This window comes from Sphaeramia orbicularis, chromosome 17 (genome assembly GCF_902148855.1).
Source record: "Sphaeramia orbicularis chromosome 17, fSphaOr1.1, whole genome shotgun sequence".
Taxonomy (NCBI): Eukaryota; Metazoa; Chordata; class Actinopteri; order Kurtiformes; family Apogonidae; genus Sphaeramia; species Sphaeramia orbicularis.
The window spans coordinates 24,425,190-24,450,475 of record NC_043973.1 but is presented as its reverse complement, the minus strand read 5'-3'; the positions used below and the strand labels follow the sequence as shown (position 1 = coordinate 24,450,475).

The 25,286-nt window shown below is 38.7% G+C and overlaps 1 protein-coding gene across 4 annotated transcripts; it reads left to right on the top strand.

Moving 5' to 3' along the window:
- Window positions 1-1,604: 1,604 nt before the first annotated feature.
- On the top strand, window positions 1,605-22,236 carry gigyf2 (GRB10 interacting GYF protein 2). Of its 4 annotated transcripts, none has more exons than XM_030159846.1 (29): window positions 1,605-1,722; window positions 3,646-3,697; window positions 3,889-4,045; window positions 4,200-4,295; window positions 4,566-4,674; window positions 5,966-6,071; window positions 6,203-6,243; window positions 6,355-6,387; window positions 6,527-6,628; window positions 8,750-8,961; window positions 9,589-9,736; window positions 11,657-11,914; window positions 12,020-12,192; window positions 12,600-12,756; window positions 12,872-13,038; window positions 13,460-13,554; window positions 13,668-13,796; window positions 13,949-14,079; window positions 14,190-14,290; window positions 15,098-15,238; window positions 15,351-15,509; window positions 15,603-15,854; window positions 15,940-16,062; window positions 16,185-16,418; window positions 16,969-17,171; window positions 17,316-17,467; window positions 17,556-17,746; window positions 21,153-21,294; window positions 21,394-22,236. In XM_030159846.1, the coding sequence occupies exons 2-29, from the start codon at window positions 3,660-3,662 to the stop codon at window positions 21,459-21,461; spliced, it is 3,918 nt and encodes a 1,305-aa protein (XP_030015706.1). In that variant the 5' UTR covers window positions 1,605-1,722; window positions 3,646-3,659; the 3' UTR covers window positions 21,462-22,236. The 4 variants fall into 4 exon arrangements, with proteins under 4 accessions (XP_030015706.1, XP_030015705.1, XP_030015704.1 ...); XM_030159845.1 differs by having other exon boundaries at window positions 6,527-6,703; window positions 12,023-12,192; XM_030159844.1 differs by having other exon boundaries at window positions 6,527-6,703.
- Window positions 22,237-25,286: the final 3,050 nt, after the last annotated feature.

The window sequence follows — 25,286 nt, the reverse complement described above, 5'->3', positions numbered from 1 at the left end:
CTTACATGTGATGATTGACATTACATTTTAAAGGGGTTTAACTGGCGCGGCAGTAAATATTATCTTACCGTAAAAAAGAATAGTTAGTTCAAATGTGTGGGCTAAATACATGACATGAGAGGTGACATTAGGCAAATGATGGAATTTGACCAAAAAAAACATCACGGTACATTATGTGGACTAGTCTGTAGCCTAAAAATGAAGAAGAAAATAAACATTTTCTTATGAAATATTTTATTCTCCTCTAAAAAAAAACAATAAATGTATGTAAACACACGGAAAAAAATGCACAAAACACAACAGTGATTAATCACAGCAATTACTTAAATACCTGAACTATAGTGCAATTCTCAAGTTGCATGCCCATCTTTTCTTTCTGAAAAGTGCATCCAAACACTACTCTTTTTTCTTTGGCTCATTGCTCACAGGTGGTCACTCACTCACTCTCAGACTTTCCTATGCTCACCTCACGCTTCAAACTGTTGTTGTTCTGCTAACTTCTTGCCAGGAGACATGCGCAGTGTACTCTTTTTTTTTCTGTTCAAACATTCTCCTTCTGCCCAATGCCTCCCCAGTGACTCTAAATTGACAGGCAATCGGACACTCCTTCCTTAAAAAAAAAAAAAAAAAATTAACGTCTCTTTACAAAGACTCGGTTCCCATCGTTCATTTCAAAGAGCCGTTCAAAAGATTCGATTCGTTCGTGAACGTCACATCACTAGTTCGGAATGACTGAGTCCTTGTCAGTGTTCATGAACTGTACCTGTGGATGTACAAATGACAAGTTATCTTACATACATTCACACACTGTAACCATATCACTACATTATGGATAGCCACTTTAATAGCTAACCAAAAAAATTAATAGCTAACCTAATGTTAGGCTAATTAAACATCTTCTAGCTATTAACTGTTAACTTTATTTATATCATAAAATCACTTACTTAATTCATGTTTTTTTCTGTCATAGAGTTGTGTCTTTTGGTAATCCAGACACTACTTGATTTTCGGTGCATATTTTGTTTTAGTTTATATCCTGCAATAAAAACTGTGTCAGCATTAGCCTTGCGGGGTCAGGCCTTACAGGTATATTACAGGTTGATACACGTGTTATAATGCATTGAGTGAAAAATAACATGTTGTGTAACTACCTCCAGTGCCACATTATTGTCATTATATATTGCTAACCAAGAAAACAGTATTTGTTTTATTTACTTTAAGACCTTTGGTATAATAATACAAGTGTTTGCATTATGGAGCATTTCCAGAGTAAAGATAATTTATTATTTTGCATATACATAGGTATTTAATGGCAGAGGGTGCTATCACAGAACAGTACATAGACTATAGAATGACTTGCAGGAGATTTCAACATAATTATGGGGGTGGGGTGGAGATGGCACATAAGGCCCGTGCCATACTTCTGCCTTTACATCATGCAAATATAAAAACAAGGATCTGGTTTAACAGAACGTCATTTAACGTAGTGTAGCCTATATGTCGTGCACAGAAAGCGTGTATAACATTGTTCAAATTAACATAGTAGCAATATTCACCTCACCGTCGGTTCTGAATACGTAATAGTCAGCAAATCTTTCCTCGCCATACGGGTTTTATCTGATGTCATGTGACCCGTGCTCAGCCATCTTGTGGAAAACGAAGAGAGAGAGCTCAGAGCCACACAACCCGCATACAAACCTTGTGCTGTCAGAACAAGTAGAGGTAAGACAGCCAAAGTTTATTACACTAGTAAAGAAAAGCCGTACTTTTAGGTGACATGCCATGTCAGAGGGTTATTTTCTGACGAGCTGTGAAGCTTGGGGCAGTTGTTAAACCACCATGTTTACTTGGCCTCGCAGCAGCGGGCTTCAGTTTCTCTGTATGCGTGTCCGAGCCGTGTGAAGTGCGGGGCGGTTTGACAAGGAAATGTTGTTGTGGATCCAGGCTGCTCGAAAGGCCGCGTGTAGCTGGTTAGCTAACATGTTAGCCTGCTAGCTACAAGTGTTGAGGTTGGGGATTAAGTTGTATCAGAGAATTGTTACATTCGGTGTAGACGTTACATGACATGACTTGCCCTCTCTCAGGCAGCTAGACGAGTGATGATAAATATGCACATTTTCACGTATGACAAGTATAACTAAGTTACTTTGGTATAAAATGGTGTTGGCTAGCTAGTTTGGTCAACTGCAGCTAACGTGCTAGCATAGCTATTGCTGACGGGCTAGCGAAATTATGTTGGTGTGGCACCAGCATGCGTAAAGTGGCACTTTAACTACAACTCTAATGCCACCTTTTCATTATGTGTACAACTATGTTGTTACCTGTCTAAAATTAACTGGATTGTTGTAATGTCATTGTCAAACTTATAAGGATACCTAAATAATCATTGTTATGTGTGTATATGATTTGCTAGCATGACACGTTAGCCGATGAAGTGTTGCTTAAACGGTTGGTTCAACTTAACCTTCCTGTTTGACCATCATCTTTGTGAGCTTATAAAGCTAGCATGGCTTAGCATGGTGCATAATGTTAGTTTTGAAGTACTATTTACCCATCGATGTGAGTGGATGTTTACGTGTTGCAATCTGGCGAAGTAACGGTGCGATCCTGTCTAGTAAGTTGTTAAAGTGTTGGTGATCACGAACATGGACACGCATTTAACACAAGTTATCAGTCGGACTTTTTTCCCCAATATCTTAGCGGTCTTTAATTTGTTTTTCAACCTGCCCAAGGCTAAGTCGGACTCAACCACAATAATAAAAGTCGTGTTGTGAATCTGGAACATTTGATTAGTTATGGAGCTGTAGTTATTTTTTTTAACTATTTAATGACAGTTAAAGAAAATAAGTCATTAAGCAAATGATAAAGGGCAAGTCGAGGAACTGCCAATAATACGGTTTTAGTTGCTGAATTTATTTCTTTACCAACTAACCTACACGTGGCTTTTGCTAGCTCCCATATGGTCACTTGCATTGTGAGTGTAGTGTCGCCTTTTGTGGTTGACATTTCAGGAAGACTGGTGGCGTGAAATCCTCCAGGATTGATGGTAGGAAAAGTCTTGTCAGTACATTAAGGAAAGCAATTATGTTACAGTAACTTCATTGCATTAACTTTAAGTTATTTGGTAGTTTTTCAAAGTTAAGGCAACCTCCGTTGTCAATTACAGGTGTCTGACATAACCCCTCACAGACTGGGAGACTTCCTAAAATAGCTTCAGCAGATTGAAACTGTACACTGGTTGTGCTTGTGGGATGGGCTGTATATCCTGGGGAGTTGAAATACATTAATGCTGGTGACCAAACCAGAACTGTTTTTCTTAATTGTGATAGTGGCTGTGTGATAAATCTAAGTCAGATGGCACCAGATGGATAAGAATAACTCTGTTGAGATGAATGTGTTTGGCAGAGTTTATGTCTCACATCAAATATTTGCTTAGTGAGGTGGTACATAAACACAATCAAGATGATGGACCTAAACTAAATGTGCCATATACTGTTTAATTACCCAAATGGATGATTTAAGTAGGTTTATTTGTCATGAAAAAAGTGGTTGCATTAAATCTGTAGTAGCACAAAATCACAACTATGACCCAGTAACATGGTGTTGAAATGTTTTCATCCATTTTCTTTCTTTCCCTAATTATAGAACTTAAACGAAGCATGGCTGAAACCCAGACACTCAACTTTGGACCAGAATGGTAATTGAACAGTTGTTCATGATTAGTGCATGATTAGTGCCGTGTATGGACTGTAGGTTGGGAAACTGGTTTTCTTTTAAACTTGATGCAGATTTTCCATACATGTGCAAACATGCCAATTGCCACCTCACCTTCAGCATTGTCTTCCTATCCTATCCATGTTCCTTTTACGACCCTTTTTCTCTCTGAAGGCTCCGTGCCCTGTCTGGAGGTGGTGGCAGCAGTGGTGGTGGAAGCAGCAGCACAGTTGCCTCTCCACCCCTTTCACCCGCATTGCCAAAGTATAAACTTGCAGACTATCGCTACGGGAGAGAAGAAATGTTAGCACTTTATGTAAAGGATAACAAGGTGACTATAACTGTGTTGCACGCAACATGTTTTGCATACAAATTGTGTTGTTGCTGATTTTAGATGTTCTTTACTTGCCCTGTCCATTCTAATTTTTTTCAAGTTTTATGCATTTTATTTGAGAAGCACTGGGTTCTTAATTTGTCTTCACCAGATCCCTATAGACCTAAATGATAAGGAGTTCCTGCCCATATTGCAAGAGGAGCCCCTACCACCGCTGGCACTTGTGTCTTTTACAGAGGAGGAACAGGTAAGAAGTACTTGTATGCAGTTTCAGCCTACAGATTGGATGAGTAACTGTAACATCATACACAACTACTGGTGTCCACAATCAGCACAAAATTAATAGCATATTAGTCTTGGGCCTTGTGTCAAACCACATTTTTCCTTGGACTATATAGTACATCACGTTGCAGTACATTTGTTAATTAGACCAACAAATTCTGTGCAGGTGCAGAGAAGTGAACTGAGAGTTGGCTGTTTGTTCCCCTTCCTCCCCTCCCCCTGTTTTTATTTGCAGAGAAATTTTTCCATGTCTGTAAACAGTGCAGCTGTACTTCGGCTGACAGGGCGGGGAAGTGGGCCGATAGCAGGAGCACCAAGAGGCCGAAGTACATCAAGGGGTAGAGGTAAGAATTTAACTAGGATAGTGTGGGAAGGTTTCACTTTGTCACCAAGGATAAGTCGCAAAAAGAGTTTACACTGTGAAAGCAGTATGTTTCTAGTGTGCTTTACTTTGCTTTGTCTATCCAATATCAGATTCCTAGCAACCACAGATGGTTAAGATGCTCTTAAAACATCCACAAATTTTGCTACAGCTTGAGACAAGGAGTGTAATATTAGCTCTCTGCAGTTGTTGTGCTTCTGCAGCATACTCTTCTCCAGCTGCTTAAACTCAGTGATGTGTCTGAAACGTGGAAAAAGTTGTTTTAAATCAGTAATTTTTGCATGAACACATTCATACTGCACATTTATATGCACTCTGTAATTAAGTATCTACATGCAGTATCTTATTATTTTATTACATCTCTTTTGGGTAGTTAAGAATTGGTATCAGTGTTTACAGATGCACAGGATGTATTAGCACAGTCACTGGTTTGATCTATGTGTTGTTACCTGGCACTAAAGAGATATTTGTCTTTTTACTCATTTATCACTCCAGAGTTGATTTGGATGGTTATGGCTTGTTACTCGCTTGAATACAGAATGTCACAACACCAGTTTGGAGATGCATTTTATAAAAGTTGATAAGCCAGAACAAAACTTTACAAAATACCAAAAGTTGTAAATACACAAGCTAAACTACTTAATCAGTGTTCATAAGCAAAAAAGGTTTGTCTATATAATGTAATTTGCTGCACTTTTGTAGTCCCTGCAGACAGGAAAAAAAAAGCTAAACATCTGTCTCAAGCTTAAAATTAGCATCTTTTGGGGCGGTAAGCCATTGGTTATGCAATAAAAACGAAACATAGGGTCAATACACTATGCGGTCTTTTATGTGCAAAACAATCTATTTTTTTAATATATCTGTATATTCTGGTTCTGTTCTGTCTCAGAGCAGATACTATAATCAAACTGTCAACTTTGGATCAAACTGTTAATGCAGTATGGATCTAGATAAAAAAAAACATAAGAGGTAAGCGGGTGTGCATCTTCTAATGGGCATAAGTAGTAAAAAGAAACATAATACAGCATGTCAATATAACAGATGTGAGCGATATTAATGCTGTTGAGTTTCTGTTTATACATTTGTGCTTGATAAACAATATACAAACCACTTAAAATACAGCAACTTTTTCCAGACAATAACACCTGAGAGTATGCCTTTTAAATATCTGTTGCACAAAAAAACTGAATGTTCTGTGCGGAAGAATGCCAGTGATGAAACCACTTTTTCATGATGTCTTGTGGCTGCTTTAGGCCGGGGAAGAGGTGATGGAGGGTTTTACCAAAGAAGTTTTGACGATGTGGAAGGTTTTGGCCGTGGAGGGAGGGAGATGCATCGTTCCCAGAGCTGGGAAGAAAGGTACTGCAGTGCATGTTCATTTTAGTTATCTTGTAAATATAAATGTGGCTTAAAATACACTTGTTTTTAGTATATGATTAGTGAGATTTCTTTTGCACTGGCTTCATGTAATAGATGTTTTTCCTCCTTAGGGGAGATCGAAGGTTTGAAAAGCCAGGTCGCAAAGACCCAGGTTAGTGTTTAAATGTTGTAATTTTTTTGTTTTTGTTCAAATCGATATGTGATGTAGTCATTGGCAAATGCACTGACATAAATTGTACTTTGTTCTGTGTCACCCTGTCAGATGCTGCTCCAGGACATTTTCCGATGAATCACAGTAAGTGAAGTTTAAGTATATACCTTTTAATATGTGTTAATAACACAAATCAAATTTTTTTGAAAAACCTGATGAAGAACATTTTTTGATGGGACGGAAGCTAATTTTTTAATGTTTCCATACCCATAACTCCTTGCAGTTCGAGGCAACTATGAGGACGGTGGAACAGGCCTCCCAAGGAAGCACGACTTCACACGCTCAGAGAGTGAGAACTGGCGTACGTCTCGTGATGATCAGAATGGTGAGGATGATGAGGGGGGTTGGCGCCTGGCGGGTTCTCGACGGGACAGTGACCGGTGGTGCCCCCCAAGCCCAGGTGGGCACTGCACTGACCACATAAACCCCTGTCAGATCAGAGACGTATCTATTTGTTGTGCGGCTGTGGCAGAAATACACTTTTTTTTTATTTTTTAAGCTGAATCACTGATAGAAAACCCGTCCACTAGAAATAAAAGAAGGAAGATTTTGTTGCCTAGTTCTTGTTAATTCATTGATTAGTTGCTTTTTTCATTATTTGGAAGTAGAGCTGAACACTTATCAGTATCTGTACACACACAACATATACATGAAGCACTGTGATGCTACAGTGGATACCCCAGCCTGTAAATCATATTCGTTAGAAATGGGAACATATTTGCTCCCAGGAAAACTAGACTAATTACCATTCTCATCCTGTTCAATCTTGTTTGAGATGAGGGTCACTGCATCTAGTGACATGTTATCTCATTTATCTAATTCAGATCTTCTATACACACTTTATTGCTCTCTGGCTAAACATTCTCAGGGATATGCTCCAAAACCAGCTGTAGGTTTCTGGGTCAATATCATTATAAGGTGCCTTTAGTGTCCCCCAGCAGAATCTAACTGTCACCATGAATGCATTGCAAAATGATGAAATTCTGGGGCTTTATCATGAATGGGCAAACACTTGCAAATATAACTGTACAATTTAAACCTCTTAAAATGTGATTTTATTATTTTATACAATTTTATACAATTCTTTTAGGGAATGTACATGATTTGTCCATGTACCTCATACTGCCCTTTTAACTTTAGTGATATTGATAAGTGTTTAAATTAAAAAAAAAAAAAAAAAAACTTTTTAGATGTTGTCATTATACTCAATAAGTTTTTTGATCAAACAAGTCAAGTTGCTAATTTTTATTTTATTTTCACAATAATATTTTACATTCTACACATGTCCCTTTCCACCCTGTCACTTTGGGAGAATTGCCCCCTTAATAATCTGCAGTGTGCTTGTGCAGGTCTGGAAAGTCTTAAAAAGTATGGAATTTTGAGACACTGTTTTCCAGATCTTGAAAAGTGTGGAACTTTGTGTGAAAGTCTTAATAAAGTATGGAAAAAAGTTTCTCTCATAGTTGAATTTTAGAGTATGTGCAAAGGCACATAATCTTGTACAATAAAAAATATATGAGGAAAGCATCTAAAAAAACTTGATATGATTTCACTAGCTGGTCAGTACTGGAGTGATTCTAGTAAAACTTGTTTGTGTGTTATCCATGCACTTTTGTGAATTTCATATGTTTTGGAAACGTTTCTGTCAGTAAACCATAATTTACTGTGAATTATGCATTCATTCATTTATACATTTATTAAAATGAACTTTTCTACTACACATAACAGGTACCATCTCAACCAAAAATCTACGACACGCAAGTATAAAAGTACATAAAGTATTGGGGAGGGGGGAAATAGCAGTTCTGAAAAAGTCTGGAATTTTTATTTGGATAAAGAGCAAGCACCCTGAATCTGGTTGATGACATTACTCATGTCATCATCATCATTTTGAATGTCTTCATTGGAGGTGGAGGATTTAGTATTTACATTTACATTTCAAAATTTTCATCATTTTGTTTTTGTACTTGGATGTGGTCAAGCTTAGCATGTCCTCTCTGTCACCACTAAATATTGTTTATTATGAAACTTTTCAGAAATTCAAAATATATTTGCTGAACATTCCACAGTCTTCTTCAAAGGTAATCTACTTGGCCAACTCAAGGTCCAACATGTGGTCATCTACATGTATTTGTCGGTGACAAGGTAGACATATTTCTTTCATATTTTGTGGTCTGTTTGTACTTTGTCTACTGGCAAAAACTTTTTTCAAAATGTGGGAGCTTGACCAACATGCATTTCTAAAAGCCTACAGTCTACTTAACACATTGAACATAAAGTTAAGTGGAAAATCAAAATCTGGCGGGGGGGTGGCATTTTGAAGTCTGAAAGGCACCTTATAGTGTTTTTGATTCTTCTGTGTACACAGGAGTGTACCTGGGTAATTGTGCCGGGTGTTTCATGGGATTATAGAGTGTGTTCCTGACCATTTTAAAACATTCCTCAGATGGGCCTCGGTCAGCAGGGTGGCGGGAACACCCAGAGCAGCGACGTCGTTTCCCATTTGATGCCAGAGAAGATGAGCGTGGCTACAGGAGGCCGCGGTCGGGCAGTGGTAGCCTGGAGGATGAGAGGGACAGCCTGCCAGAGTGGTGTCTGGAGGATGCAGATGAGGAGGCGGGTACCTTCGACTCATCAGGAGCCTTTCTATCACTCAAGGTAACAGGCATACCCTAGTACATATTTTATTACACAAATCTCTCAAAGAAATACAAGATTTTGTCATGAATGTATATCAGTGAGAAATTATCATTCTGTAGCAAAGCTTTACACATCATTAGTTCACACAGATCGCGCAGGTCTGTGGTTTGTTCATTAACATGCACCAGTAAACACATGAGCACGTCTCTGTGGTGTGATTACAGTAGACGTTTCCCACTGTAAACACTTGGGAGTGGTTCATTTGTTCGAGTGAGTAGGGCTTGTAAAAGGAAATCATAAAATGGTAATTTGGTTGCATTTTTAACATGTCCGGCCTTAGAGACAATCATAGTGAAGGAGCCAGTGGCAACTATTTTGACAGCATTTAACTTTTTGTGATCCTTGAATGTTCTTGAATCAATGATTAGTTGTTTGAGGAGATTTAATGATCCACTAAGCAAGTTAAAGTTTCACTTATATCTTTCAGGAGACATACTTGGATGTCTTTTATTGTCCTGTATTTTTAAAATGTATTTCATCATCTGTGGAGGACAGGGATTAAAAACTTAAAAAAAAAAAAAAATGCAAGTGTGGTGGGCAGATACAAGAGTAGATGAGTGAATGCATTCTTTTTTGTGTAATTAGAAAGCATCCAAGGAGCCCATTTTGGAGGAGCAAGAGCTTGACTTCAAACCCTTGGAAGAGTGTGAAGAAGGTCTGGAGGAGGAGGACAGTCAGCACCAGGAGACCAAAGAAACAGAAGTGGAGGCCAAGAGAGAGACGGACCGAAAAGGTCAGTATGTTAGTTTATGATTGTTTTTAACAGTGTTTTATTATGAAGTAACTTACTTGATTTTGTCTTGCTCATTCTTCATTGGTCTTTAGAGCAAGAAGAATGTCCAGATATCCAGATGTGGAATTCTAATTATTTTGGCCTAAATAATCTAGTTTAAAAAGCATGTTGGAGCAAAACAGTACAGAAAACAGGATCAGTGATATTAAAGGAAAAACTTTTGACAGGATCTGTGATTCCCACGACTAAAGGGGAAATTGTAATTTTTGTATTTACTGTTCACAGAAAAAGTATTTAAAATATTTAATTTTTGCTCAATGAAGCCAACATGTTCCCTTACATCTGGATGATCTGTGGGTGGAGGCTTTTGGAGCACCAAAATGTTTTATAATATGTTGACATAGGGCTGTGCAATTAATCGAAATTCAATTACGATTTCGATTATTACACGCAACGATTACAAAAATTATGTAATCGAGAAAAAACGATTATTAATTTTGAGTCGTTTTAATTCACGCGCACGCAAGCTCCCATGAGCTGCTCTGCCCCGCCCCCCTCTAAGCTACTGCTGCCTGCTAGCCGGCAGGTCCACCCCAAGAGGAAAGTTGGACCTAGCGGTCTGGAAAAACGGCAGGAGAATCACAGCAGAAGTGCTTGGTAAACAAAAAAGGCAAGTCAAATTCAATTGTATGGAATCACTTTGGGTTTGATGAAGAAGACGAAGAGCAAAAACACATCACGTGCTAAAAGTGTTTGGTAGTTGTGTCCGCACCGACCGCTAACACAACAAACCTTTGTGACCATCTGAAGTTTAACCACCGCCACCTTTATCATAATCTTTATCTTATGAAAAACTAAAACGCATAAAAACTTTGTCCGCAATGCAATCTTCAGTCTCCGAATCTCTTTACGCTGCAACTCCCGTATTACCCTAACCCTAACCCGTATAACCCTAACGTGCGTATTCTACAGGGTGTCCCATAAGTCTGCATACATAGGAAAAATAAAAGTTTCTTGACATAAACCGTTTTTATTTATATAATATGCTCTATATGACTGCCATTTTGTCAGGAACACATTTCAATGCGTGTCCTCCACTGCTGAAGAACTATAAAGAAGAAATATAAAGAAATACATGTTAGAACCATATGTATTATGTCTCCTATGTATGTAGACTTATGGGACACCCTGTAGATGGCTGATGTATACAGAAGGCCTGAACTGAAACCTCACAGCACGCCACTGAATTTACTGTTTCATACTACATTGAACATACTTGAATTTATAATTTGCACTTTACGGGAGTTTTTCTTTTTTTTATTGCTACAGTTCTATGGCAAGTCTATAGCAGTTTAATTCCAGTGCACTATTTGTTTACAAAAGGAAACATACTTGAATTTACAGTACACTTATTTGATTTCAAAGATTTTTTTTGTTTCGTACAAAAGTGAAAATACTTTTAGTGGTTAAAAGCTTTATTTATGTTTAAAGAGTATATTTTACATTGTTTTGCAAGAAAAAAATAAAAAACTTTAAGGTTAACAAATAATCGTTTTTAATAATCGTGATTTCAATTATTGCTAAAATAATCGTGATTATTTTTTTTTTTCTATAATCGAGCAGCCCTATGTTGACATACATGACATTAATCAAAAAAATGCAGCTCAGTCTTGTCTATATTGTGATTTTGACAACATTTTGATTACAACCTAAGCACAAAATATGCAATAGACTTAAGTATGTTGTGTTTTTTTTCCACCTTCCACAAATTAAAATTGTATTGTCAGGCAGCAATTTAAGAAAATCAGAGTGATGTCTGAACATGACTAAATGCTGTTGAGGTAAACGTTTTGTTGTAAATTGTGCCACTACTATCTTCATAGAATGTTCCCTTCCATTCTTTTCCCATTATTTTTTCAGAGTTGCCCAGAGTGCAAGAGGAGGCACCACCTGTTACTCCACCTGCTGCTACCCCAGTCTCAGAGCCCCATGCAGTTCAGTCATTATCTCCCCCTCAGACTACAAGAATAGAAGAGTCTGAGAGGCCAGCTGAGCGGATAGACAGGCACCCGCCCCTTGAGCTACCGCCAGAACCCTGCAAAGTTCCCCTGCACGTCCCCATGTCTAACAGCATGCTGGATTCCCTACCCATCACCCACATTTCTACTGCCCATACAGGTAAGCTTTGGCTCCTTCTTTTTTTGTTAATAGTGGTACTTTATTTTCTAATCAGCTCTATCTGAAGTATGTAGAAAGCTGTTAATATTGACTGGTCGTCTACAGAAGTATCTGCTCCAGCGCCTGCTGTCCAACTACCCCAACCAAAGCCCATGGAGGTTCCAGTGGCAATGACCAACCCATTACCCTTCCCTTCAAGTATAATGGCACCCATTGGCCGGCCCACTACTGTGCCACATGACACAGATGAAGATGAAGGGCTGAAACACTTTGAGCAGGTACATTAGCAGGCATTTAATAATAAAATGTGTCATTAGGATATAAGGCTGTCTCCAAAATGGTTAATATTTCATTGGCTGCCCTCTGTACTTTAGAGGGGAGTTTACCACTCTGACATATTTGCCCTTACCTGCATTACTTACAGTTCATTTCCTTTATGATGTCTAACTACATGGACAAGAGGAACAACTACAATGTAACAGAAACCAAAGTAGCTACCTGTATCTGAGTATTATACTGATCTAATGTGACCCAGGTGAAGCATTCTTCACTGTGTCTTTAAAAGTTTTTGTCTTTCTTTCGTGATTTATTTCTATGCCTGCACTTTTCCAATTTTTTTTTCTTTCAAAAGGAAGTAACATCAATAATTATTTGATGCAACTGAAGTATATTAATCCCTCTCCAGGAGGCAGAAAAGATGGTAGCTTACCTTCAGGATGGTGTGGTTGACGATGACAGACTGGCAGTGAAGAGCTCAGAAAAGCCAAAACCTGCAGGTCTGCCCCTCACCCACGAGGCTGCTCTCAAGTGGTTCTACAAAGACCCCCAGGGCGAGATACAGGGTAAGACCAGAAGAGAGAACAAGTTTTTCATTGCTCAGAGTTTTAAAAGATAAGTTATCTTTTTTTATGAGACTGCTCCCTTGACATGCTTTTATTGTTTTGTTTGTTCTCACAGGTCCTTTCAGTAACCAGGAGATGACGGAGTGGTTCCAGGCTGGTTACTTCACTATGTCTCTCTTAGTTAAAAGAGGTTGTGATGAAGTATTTCAACCATTGGGTGAGATTATGAAGATATGGGGGAGGGTACCGTTCACTCCTGGTCCTGCACCTCCACCTTTACAGGTACAACTTTTTCATTTGTGTTAAATTTTGGCCTGTTTTATTCTTAACATTTAGAGGTGTGCGGTGTCTGTCAAGCATACTGCATTAGATGCAGTACCCCCAATGACCTCAAGGTGTGGTGATAGTCCACATAATGTGTCAATATAATGGAATTCGTCATGATTCACATGTTGCCTTTCCAGTGGTGCTTTCTGCTTTGATTTGGATTTTTTTAATTGCATTTTTGCCTCTACTAGAATCATGCCAGAATATGTTGTGATTTATTCTTTATTAATTTGTTATTAAGATCAGATAATATGCTGTGTATTATATGGTCTTCATATGCTATCTGATTTTGACCTAGGGTCAGTGTAGTGTGTTATAAATATGTTTGTTATGACTATTTTTTATAATTAAGGCTTTGTGTCCTTATGTAATTCAGGGCGATGGTGATCAAGAAAGGTTGAAGAGGCAACAGGAGCTCACTGCTCTCAACATGTACCAGTTACAGCAGCTCCAATACCAATACCTCCTCAGGTACACTGGTCTGAGATCTACCATCTTTAGTCATTGGCTGTTGGTGTTGATATGTAAATTCCTCCTCTCCTTTTTTTCTAATTTGTCATCTCCACTTGTATTCCACCATGTAGGCAGCAGTATGCACAGGCTCTGGCCCAGCAGAAGGCTGCAGCCCTTAGCTCTGCTCCTCTCCAACAGCAGCAGCAACACCAACAGCAGATAAACCTGCTTCTACAGCAATACCAGGCTCTCAAGATAAGGTTGGTAACACAGAGCTGATATCAAACATGTCTCTGACACCCTATCTCATAATTAGTCCGTGCTGTTGTTCATTCAGGATTGTATAGGAATTGTGCCGGACACTAATGTTGAGACGTTGATGATGATTTCTTTTATTTGCTTATGTTTATAGAGCATCTGAGAGCCTCCTACCTCCTGTTACACGGTCCCTGTCTGTACCAGATTCTGGTTCTGTGTGGGAAATGCAGAACACATCCTCTCAGGCTTCCTGTACACCAAACCTCCAACAAGCTGCTCCAAGCAGTGAGTGTTGAATTTAATGATCTGTGGTTTTGGTTTCTCTCTAAACCAAGTAAAGTGCATTAAAGTGTGATATTCTCTCTCTTTTTTTCTTTTTTTTTTTTTTGGAATAGCATGGGATAGTAGCAGTGTTTGGGATTTACCTATAGACTCCATTGCACAGGCCCCAACCATCGAACAGATGCAACAGCTAGAAAAGTCAAAGTCTGCCAAGGTAAGCAGTGGAACCCTTTACTTGTGCTTTTTGTAAAATGGTGATGTCCATTTTTATTTTCTTTTAAAGACTTTACATAGCTTTAGTTGGATATTCTTTCATAAAATAAATGAAAAGCAACCTGTTAATGTTTTACATTTGTAAAATTGTTGCCTGAATTTACTAAAGACTTGATTGAAGTAATATAAAGACTTTGTAATGTTTTAGATGGTAGTTTATAGTTTTTCATGGCGAAAATATTTTAGTTGCAGAGTTCCTGTGGAGTCTTAAAAAGTATTAAAAGTCTTGAATTTACAAATCTCCATTTAGTTCCTTAAAAAAATATTTTAATAGGTATTAAATTTGGTATGGTAGTATTTAGTTATGTTGCCATAAACTTGTTTACTGTGCTGTGTTTAAATGTGTCTGGGAAATGTCCAAGCTGCAAAGAAAGTAATGTTATGTAAAGTAATGTCTACTTGGTTCCACCTGTTCCTAACCAACCATTTATAATGAAATTGGGAACTAGTTATTGCTAACTTTGCAGCCCCTGGTGAGAAATGATTACAGAACATTCAGCCCAACACATGTGCAGTTGTTAGTCATGCACACGTTGCTTGAGAAAGCTGACTTTGGGAATTTTTCTTTTAAATGGGCATTAAATTCTGTTCTAAGTAGTCTTAAAACGTCTTAAATTTAACTTGAAGAAACTTGTAGGAACTCTGTAGACAGTTTTGCTGCTGCTTGAAATACTATACTGACTCACTGTAATATTATTGTACATTTAGATACAAATGAAGCTAATAAAATTGATATTTGATTCATCAGTTGGAGCTGGAGAGGCGTGAGGCAGAAATGAGAGCCAAAAGGGAGGAAGAGGAGAGGAAACGACTGGAGGAGGCTCTGAGAGCTCGGCAGGAGGAGGAACGCAAACGCCTAGAAGAAGAAGAACTGGCACGGCAAAAACAGGTCAACTATTTGAACAATGGCATTCTGACTGTTTCTTTTAGCTGGTGCTGATATATATACGTAAAGTGGTCTTTGGTTGTAACGAGACTGACCAGTTGTCTTAAATCTCAAGGAGGAAGCATTAAGGCGGCAGAGAGAACAAGAAGAGGCACAACGCAGGCAAAAAGAAGAAGAGGAGAGACTGGCACAGGAAGAAGCTCTCCGAAGATTAGAGGAAAGACGGAGGGAAGAGGAGGAGAGGAAAAAACGGGAAGAGTTCCTTCGTAAACAGGTGAGTCACAGAAAGTATTTCACATATGTTACTTGTCTTGGGGATTTGCAAGATATTTCCCTAAATGTCAATTTACAATGCTGAACACCTCACCAGGAGGAGGAACGCAGAAAGCAGGAAGAACTTGAAGCATTAAGGAGACATGAGGAGCAGAAACGAGCAGAGGAAGAGGCTGCAGCTGCTGCAGCGGCAGCTGCTCTGGCCCAACAACAACAAGAGGAGCAGAAAAGGAGAGAGCAGGAGGCCCAAAGACAGCAGGAGCTGCAGAGACAAAGACAGCAGCAACAGGAGGCTCTCAGGCGACTTCAACAGCAGCAGCAGCAACAGCAGCTCGCACAAATGAAGGTAAGAGTACAGAGGAGAAGGAACAGATACTGAACATACTAAATGTATGTAGAAGTTAAGTAAATATCTGACTCTTGTTTCACAGCTTCCGTCCTCTTCAAAGTGGGGCCAGCAGTCAACAAACTCTATAAACCAGACTCAGAATGCTCTGTCATTAGCAGAGATTCAGAAACTGGAAGAAGAGAGAGAACGACAGTCACGTGAGGAGGTAAGGGCACTTGGCAGCTATCCCAGTATTTATTGCTATTTGTATGTTTCATTACAAACATTGTTTCAGACATTTTCTATTCCATTATATGTGCCTGATCATCTCTGTTGCTTCCCCCACAGCAGCGACGCCAACAGCAAGAGCTGCTGAAGCTACAGCAGCAGCAGGCCTTGCAACAGGCCCAGCAGCCTCAGACCAAACTGTCTGGCTGGGGGAATGTAGCCAAGCAGCCAGTTGTTACGAAGTCTTTGCTGGAGATCCAAAGGGAGGAAGCTCAGCAGATGAAGCAGCGGAAGGAGCAGCAACATCCACAACACCCCGCTGCCACCCAACAGACCCGCACTCAAAACAGAACTGTATGGGACATAATCACATTTATCTTTTTTGCCACAATTCACAAAATCCAACATAGAAAAAAGCCCCCTCCATTTTAAAATTATCATAACATCTTTATGTGCCACTTATTTAAAAAGAACATATACAGTACAGGGTTCCTGTGGAATTGATCTCTTGGGGTGGTGGTGTGTAACTGGGGGGGGGGGGGGTTACACGCACAGGTCAGCCAGTTTCCATCCTACTTACTGATTCCTCTTCGTCTCCTGCTATTGTGAAGGTCATTTACCTTTTACCTACCTCCTGAAACTTTGCAAACTTTCATTTGAGGACCCCCCCTTGAACTGGCCCAAGGCCTATTAAATATGATACATATGTATAATAAGTCTAATCTGACTGTGATGATTTTTGTGTATCAAATGTATGGTGTGGTGGCAAGGATTTTGCTGTGGCACTGCACCAGGGCAAAACCTTACCAGCAGAAATGCTGCAGTATGTGTATGGCCACTTCATGAATGAATCATGGAAGTCATACTGAAAATGGTTGAACCATTATTTGTCGTTTCTTCACAGACGACTCTAAGTAGTTCAGTGTGGGGCTCTGTCAACACCAGCAGCTGTGCAAACTGGGGCTCAGACTCGAGCAGTATCTGGGGTGACGCCCACAACTCTAACATGGGTTTCTGGGATGAGGCTGTGAAGGAAGTTGTTCAACAGCCTCCTCAACCTAAGAAAAGCAATGCACAGAAGAACAACAAGGGAAACGCCAACCTCAGGTACTGATTAAGGAAGCCAAGACTGTAAATGTAATTGTTATGACTCGTGATAAGAGGCATGACATGACTAACCAAATGCAGGATATGAGTAATACATGGATCTCAGTTTCTTAGTTTTGTCTTTCTTCTGTTGTGCATTTAAAGTAATTCTCTGAGTGGGCGAGCAAACAAAAAGGTAGAAGAGGAGGAAAAGCTGCTAAAGTTGTTTCAGGGTGTCAATAAAAGTCAGCAGGACACCTTCATGCAATGGTGTGAGCAAACCCTGCACACCCTCAACACAGCCAACAATCTGGATGGTAAGTCTTAGAAAAATATCTACCAGCTTTTATTAAGTAAACAGCTCATCCAAATGACACATATTATGTCCTTCTGTCTTCCCACCAGTTCCAACATTTGCGTCCTTCCTGAAAGAAGTGGACTCGCCATACGAGGTGCACGACTACGTTAGGGCCTATCTTGGGGACACTCTGGAGGCCAAGGACTTTGCCAAGCAGTTCCTGGAACGTCGTGCCAAACAGAACGCTAACCAACGACAGGCACCGCAGAACCAACAGCAAGCCCTTAAACAGCAGCAGGTGAGCAAAGAGGTCGAGGTCACAGCCGTTGTTTCAAAGCTCTATATAAGAACATAGACCTGTAAATAAAAGTTAATTTATATATAGAAATATATGCATACAAAGCTAAATATTCATATAGGTTTGAGGGGAATGTGTCCCTTTGCCAAGTCTTCTGAGTCAAACCGATCTGGTCTTGGTCTTTTTTCTTGGAAGCAGGTTTCCTCAGGGCCATCTCTGACAACAGTCTGTACAACGTTCTGTCAAACTTCACAGTTGTTATTTCCATCAACTCTTTGGATCCATTCCAAAAGATGTCGTGACACCGCAGCTCATTTTACAGTAAAAGGAGACAAAGAAAAGTTTGTGCAATCCTTTTGCTAAACTAGGCTCATTTGTTTTACAGTACATTTCCGTTGTGCCGACATCTTTTTTTTGTTTTGTTTTTTTTTTTGTTATTTGCTTGAATCAGCCATTACCTAGTCTTCCCACGTCATGTTACGGATTTTCAACTGAATAGCTTCTAAATAAGGCATCTGGCCCACATTTTGACTGTATTTACACAAGAAGGGGATTTATAATGTATGATCAGGAAGCAACGGCGCAATAATCTGGCTGTTACATTCATGTCACATCATTTGAGGCTTTTTTTTTTATGTGCAGCTGAGAGGGAAAAATCTATCCCACAGTCAGTGATAAGGATTTTACAGCAGCACAACCTACATGTATCAGCAGAACAATTACACAAGTATCTTTCAAAACAGTACAAACAACAGATCAAGATAAATAAATGTCATTACCACTGAAAAAAAATTAGCATCAAACTATATCATAGTGACCTTAATGTTTTATCAGCAATTTGACCTCAGTAGATGTGCCATTTCAACAACAACACTACTGTGAATGCAGTAAACAGTATGTAAATAGGCTTAAACAGGATGAAGACAGCAACACTGGTCTACAAGTAAAACACCTCCAGAATTAAAGTACCATTTATACATCTATTGTATAAATGTACATAAATCAATATATATATGTGTAATAACACTTTAACATATATTACTGGTCAACAGTTTTAGAACACCCCAATTTTTCCAGTTTTGTATTGAAATTCAACAGTTCCAGTCCAATGAACAGCTTGAAATGATACAAAGGTAAGCGGTGAACTGCCAGAGGTAAATAAAAAAAAGGTAAGGTTAAACAAAACTAAAAAATAATGTACATTTCAGAATTATACAAAAAGACGAACAAGAAATGGATTAACAACTTAAAGCAGTTCTGCAGCAATGGAGGTTGATCAAGCCTCAAAAGTTGGTGCTACCAATTCCTCCAGGTGTCCCAACGTTTCTGAATTCCTTCCAACCCCTCTGTCTGCATAAAAGTAGTCATGGAACACACTTTGGTGCCATACCATTGTGAGCATTATTTGAACAGTATTGTACTGCACAAAGTAGTTTGTTATTATAAAAATGGTGAGGAAAAGGCAATTAACGATAGAAGAGAGACACACCATCATAACACTTAAAAATGTAGGTCTGTCCTACTGACAAATTGCTAAGAAAGTCAAGGTGTCAGTAAGTCCAGTTTCCTTCACTGTCAAAAGGCACTCAGAAACTGGGGGAAATGCTGACAATGCCTTTTTGTATAATTCTGAAATGTACATTATTTTTCAGTTTTGTTTAACTCTTTAAGTGCCAGACAGTTAAGGGGCTAATAAGCCTTAAAAGTGCCACAGAATTTGGCTGTTTTTCAGTATTTCGCGTCGTTTTTATAATATTTGAAGAATCCTGCAGGAAACCGCTCGGTAATATCCGACCGATTGCTGATTAGATTCAAAACGCACCGGACGCGGCCGATTCATTATTGATCATAATTTGCATAATTTATAATAATAATAATAATAATAATCTTTATTTATATAGCACTTTTCATACATTAAAAACTGTAGCACAAAGTGCTTTACATATCAGTTTAAAAATCAGTACCGCCCCCCACCCACACCCACCCACTCACCCGCACACACACACACACATACATGCAAACCCACAAGCTCACACATACTTAAGAAGACTGACTGAGCACGGGTAGACCAGAACAAAAATGTACAAGTAAAAGTAAAACATCAATTTAGGAGGCGCTGTCTCAGGGAGCCATCCGCACCAGGAGGCAGCTGCCGACCCCGGCGACCAGGCACCAGCAGCACAGCCCCGCATCCCAACTAGTGGGAGAGGGCCAACTGGGACCCCCACCCACCAGAAAGGAGCGGACCTCAGTGAGAGAAGGCGCCACAGCCCCCGGAGTCCACAGCCGCCCCCCGGCATGGAGGGCTCCCTCTGATGAAACACCAGTGAATAAGAAACATTAAAAAGATGTAAAAATATTATTCGGTTGTGTGACCTCAAATTCCCGTCTGCTTGGTCTCAAAAGGGGGACACAGAATCGAATTGTGAGAAAGAAATGGGGGTGGATGGTTTGTTTGTATACAAATATGGCGTGTTCTCCAAAACCGATCTGATCGGCCCGTGGCACTTTACAGGTTGTTTTTGTAAAGCCGATTTAATCGGCCCATGGCACTGAAAGTGTTAACCTTACCCTTTTTTTTTTTTTTTTTTTTAAATACCTCTGGCAGTTCACCGCTTACCTTTGTACCATTTCAAGCTGTTCACTGGACCTGAACTGTTGAATTTCAATACAAAACTGGAAAAATTGGGGTGTTCTAAAACTTTTGACCGGTAGTGTATGCATTGATGTTTGTAAGAGTTAGCACATTTAATCTCTGCAGCATATAATTAAAAAAAAAAAAAAACAACAAAAAACCCTAGACTAGTGTTATAAAAGCATGATACTGACTTTTGCGACATAAAGAATGTCTAAGATTGTAGAAATATTTGGAAGCCCCAGTGGGTGGTTAGAAAGCCCCAGTTCCTCTGTCAGCAACTTTGTTCTGCATTCTGTTTTATCATATGCATGTAGTTCAGTTCATAATGTTGTGTAGTAATGGTTGGAGTAGCTGAGTCACAGCAATGCACAGGGTCGCTGGACAGAAGACACAAAGGGCCTCGCTGTTGGAAGGATAAAGGCAGTGACGCATGACAGTGTTAGAAACGGATGTACCTATTTATGGATGTAAAGCGAGCATAAATGAGCCTTTATGTGTGATTTGGATGAGTCTGTTTGTGTTATGTGTAACTGATCACCAATATCATTTTAAAAGAAGTGACTATTTGAATCCTAAAATTGAAACCTGAACATGTGTCAGAATAGATTTGGGGTCCATATATCCATGACATGCACTGGGAGGTCTTATGTGAGTTTGTATGGAAGTATTTTGCAGTTAAAGAGGACATCCATGAAGATCTGAGCGTTGACTATCGCTGTCACCGAAGTCGCTGCGGCATTTTTTGGAATAATTTGTCTTTTGTGTCAGGATTCAGTATGGGGTGGAACAGGGTCCTCGTCTCTCTACCAGTCCAACCATACAAGTGGGCAGCAGCAGCGCTTTGAGACAGTCACCTCAGGGAAGAAGAAAAAGAAGCAGAAGATGGTCCGTGCAGACCCCAGCCTTTTAGGTGAGAACAACCGTCCGTCTGATGAGTCGGAACACAGCGATGATGTACCGCTGTTTACTTTTTATATCACATCTGCCTGTCGCGTCTTGTCGTTTTCAGGTTTTTCGGTCAACGCATCATCTGAGAGACTGAATATGGGAGAGATTGAGACCTTGGAGGACTTTTAAGGGACTGCAGCCAAGCAAACCCCCCACTGACTGTATCCGAACTGAACATCAGCTGTTTTACCCAAACCTCTGCCCCGGCCCCTCAACTGCTTCCACGTCTTACACCTTTCCTTTTTCAGTTTCTCATTTATCAGATATTCTCCATTTGTCCCACATGCAGTCTAAAACGGACAGGTGCTTTTTCCTGTCGCTAAAGGACCTGTAATCTGAAAGATGGACAGTGAGACATCCGACCAGCTGAGCGAGCATTCGCCAAAATGAAGTATTTGGAGGGGCCTCCAGCGGCGTCGAAATCCGCCTGGTGTCAGAGCCACCGAGTCCCAAACGGTGATCTGTTGTAGACATTCACAGCGATGACCAATTTAAAATCTGGCCTCCATTTGTAAGTGGATATATGGGTGGGGTGTTTGAGGTATTATGGGAAAGGTTACAGAGATTATATCCAATGGGTTTTTTTTTTTTGTTTGTTTTATTTATTGAAAATTTCCCCCCTTACTTGAATCCCTTCTTCTTTTTCCTCTGTTTTCTGCTGGGTGTTCATGGATAACGATGGCAAAGTAGAGCCCAAGGATTCGTGCCCACTTATGTCCTGTTTTAAGGACATGTTCAAAAGTTCCAAGTAGTTATCTATTTCTTGTAAAATACTAGGCTGTTTAAAGAATAAACTTTCAATTCTGCATCTGTATTATATTATATGAAAATGAACTGCTGGAGTCATACTTTTTTATTGCAGTATGAAAATAAAACAGTCTAATGTGTGGGCTGTTCACACCTACTTGTGTCTGGAGGAGTCACCAAAATTCATTGATTCACATGTTCATTCTCAAAGTTTGTATGAGTTTCTTTTCAACACCTCTGATTGAAACTATCTGTGGCTCATTTTCCCCCCTTGGAACTGTTCAAGAAACCACGGTTTACAGGAGGAGATCTGGTCCCAAACAGTTTGTAGTGATTTATTTAACTGAAAGTAGGGATGTAACGATATCACGGTTATTGTGACCAAAATCATTGCGGTTATCATTATCACGGTATTGTTGAAATTGGGCTCAAAATGTTCAAAACGTACTAATACACACACTGAAATAATTTAACCAAGTTGTATTTTGAAAAAAAAAACAAAAAAAACAAAGTAATTGGCACAATGCACTTTCTTTTGGTTGAAACATTCAAATATTAACCCTTAGTGGTCTGAGCCTATTTTGTCTGTTTTTCAGTCCTTTTGATTTTGCCTTTATATACTATATAAACAAATGTTTATCATACCCATGTTTGGGATCTTTTTTTAGCACATCTATATCATCTGTCTATTATTTTTTTCACTTTAACCTACTATATCAACATAAAAGGACAAAAAACAAACAAAAAAAAAAATTTAATCCGATATGAAAAATGTATATAATTTATTACATAAATAACACAAAGATGCTTAACGAACCTTTTCAAAGACTTTAAAAGTCAATATTGGTTCCAAATTTTAGGTATATACAATTCAAATTGTAATAAATTAAAACTATTTTCAGATATTTGACATAAAAGCAGATCTTTACACAGGCCTTTTCTCTAAAAAAGTGCAGTAATCAAACACGGTTATCATGATAATTAGAATTGAAACGATAATACTAACCGTCTGCAATTTTACCGCAGTTTATCATTATACCAGTAATCATTACATCCCTAACTCAAACCATCCTAAATGCTGTAGAAAGATGCACCTTCGATGAACTCCAATAATCGCTGATTTTTTTTAAATTTTTTTTTTTTCTTCCGTATCTACAGATCGTTGCCACTTGCGTCGGCAGAAAAAACATTATTTCCTGTGTGACGTACATTTAACCTGACAGCTCTTCAGGAAGTTAAAGCCAGCTCTCACAATTGCATGGAATATTTCACATTAAAGTTCAGTCATGGGTTTAAATTCTACAAAGAGGAAATGAAACTAACCTTTTTGCTGGTAGTGGGTTAACAAACACCACCATTGATCAAACACTGTACAAACTGGTGTCACTTAAAACCAGAGTAATTTGTGTGGAAACTCCAAGATAAAGGGCGCGATGACGGGTTGTATTCTGACCCCTCTTTAGAAACAAACTCGTGCTCAGATACTGTTTTTCTTTAAAATATAGGCACTAGCTTTGTCTTTTTGCTTGAACAGAAGCTTATAAAACTGATGAGCTTTAATGCGGGGGTTTATTTGAACCAAAATGGAGCTGCATTTTAACAAGAGTGAATAATCTTTCCTGTCAGTAATGGGTGAAACATTACAGATAACCAGATAATGTGTTTGTCACTGACAGCACTGCATATTTCTACATGTTAAACTGATGATGCTGTTGATTTGATTTTGTCACATCAAAAAAATATATATATATACGGCTGCTGTTTCCTCTTCACCTTCATGCTGTCAGAGATGGAAAGTACCTGTGTGTGTTTACTCATATGCTTCCCTTATGTATATTTTGTTTAGTTGAAGCCTCTTTAATTCCCCTGCACTTTAAAGGTGAATATTGCAATTTTTAAGGCCAATATAGTTGGAAAATTAAGTGTATTCCTCTTGGATGGCACAGATGAAAGAAAAAAGTATAAGTTAAAGTAGTTTTCTTCATATCGTTGACTTCATACTGTAATTTCTTGTCATATTTTCAATCCGTTTTTTTGTTTTTCATTTTTCGTTTTAAATTGAAAAACGAATGAAGATGATGAGATGTACACGGATTACGGATTATTTTCAACCAAATTGCAATACCTGCGTAACTTTACTCTTAACACTGCTGTTACATTTGATTACAATATGCTGAGGCTAACAATGTGTAGTTTAAAGGTGAATATTGCAATTTTTAAGGCCAATATAGTTGGAAAATTGAATGTCTTCTTCTTGGGTGGCGCAGATCAAAGAAAAAAAGTATAAGTTAAAGTAGTTTTCTTCATATCGTTGACTTCATACTGTAATTTCTTGTCATATTTTCAATCCGTTTTTTTGTTTTTTCATTTTTGGTTTTAAATTGAAAAACGAATGAACGAATGATCCACAGATTACGGATTATTTTCAACCAAATTGCAATACCTGTGTAACTTTACTCTCCTAACACTGCTGTTACATTTGATTACAATATGCTGAGGCTAACAATGTGTAGTTTAAAGGTGAATATTGCAATTTTTAAGGCCAATATAGTTGGAAAATTGAATGTCTTCTTCTTGGGTGGCGCAGATCAAAGAAAAAAAGTATAAGTTAATATAGTTTTCTTCATATCGTTGGCTTCATACTGTAATTTCGTGTCATATTTTCAGCCAAATTGTAATACCTGCGTAAGTTTACTCTTAACACTGCTGTTACATTTGATCACAATATGCTGAAGCTAACAATGTGTAGTTTAAAGGTGAATATTGCAATTTTTAAGGCCAATATAGTTGGAAAATTGAGTGTATTCTTCTTGGGTGGCGCAGATCAAAGAAAAAAAGTATAAGTTAAAGTAGTTTTCTTCATATCGTTGACTTCATACTGTAATTTCTTGTCATATTTTCAATCCGTTTTTTTGTTTTTTCATTTTTGGTTTTAAATTGAAAAACGAATGAACGAATGATCCACAGATTACGGATTATTTTCAACCAAATTGCAATACCTGTGTAACTTTACTCTCCTAACACTGCTGTTACATTTGATTACAATATGCTGAGGCTAACAATGTGTAGTTTAAAGGTGAATCTTTTAATTTTTAAGGCCAATATAGTTGGAAAATTGAGTGTATTCTTCTTGGGTGGCGCAGATCAAAGAAAAAAAGCATAAGTTAAAGTAGTTTTCTTCATATCGTTGGTTTCATACCATAATTT

What these genes read in the sequence shown, in the direction of transcription:
- gigyf2 (XM_030159844.1), top strand. Translation starts at nt 3,660, where the DNA reads ATGGCTGAAACCCAGACACTCAACTTTGGACCAGAATG. An exon ending in TTTATGTAAAGGATAACAAG is followed by an intron (nt 4,046 to 4,199) that starts GTGACTATAACT and finishes TGTCTTCACCAG; the next exon opens with ATCCCTATAGACCTAAATGA. An exon ending in GCCAGGTCGCAAAGACCCAG is followed by an intron (nt 6,244 to 6,354) that starts GTTAGTGTTTAA and finishes TCACCCTGTCAG; the next exon opens with ATGCTGCTCCAGGACATTTT.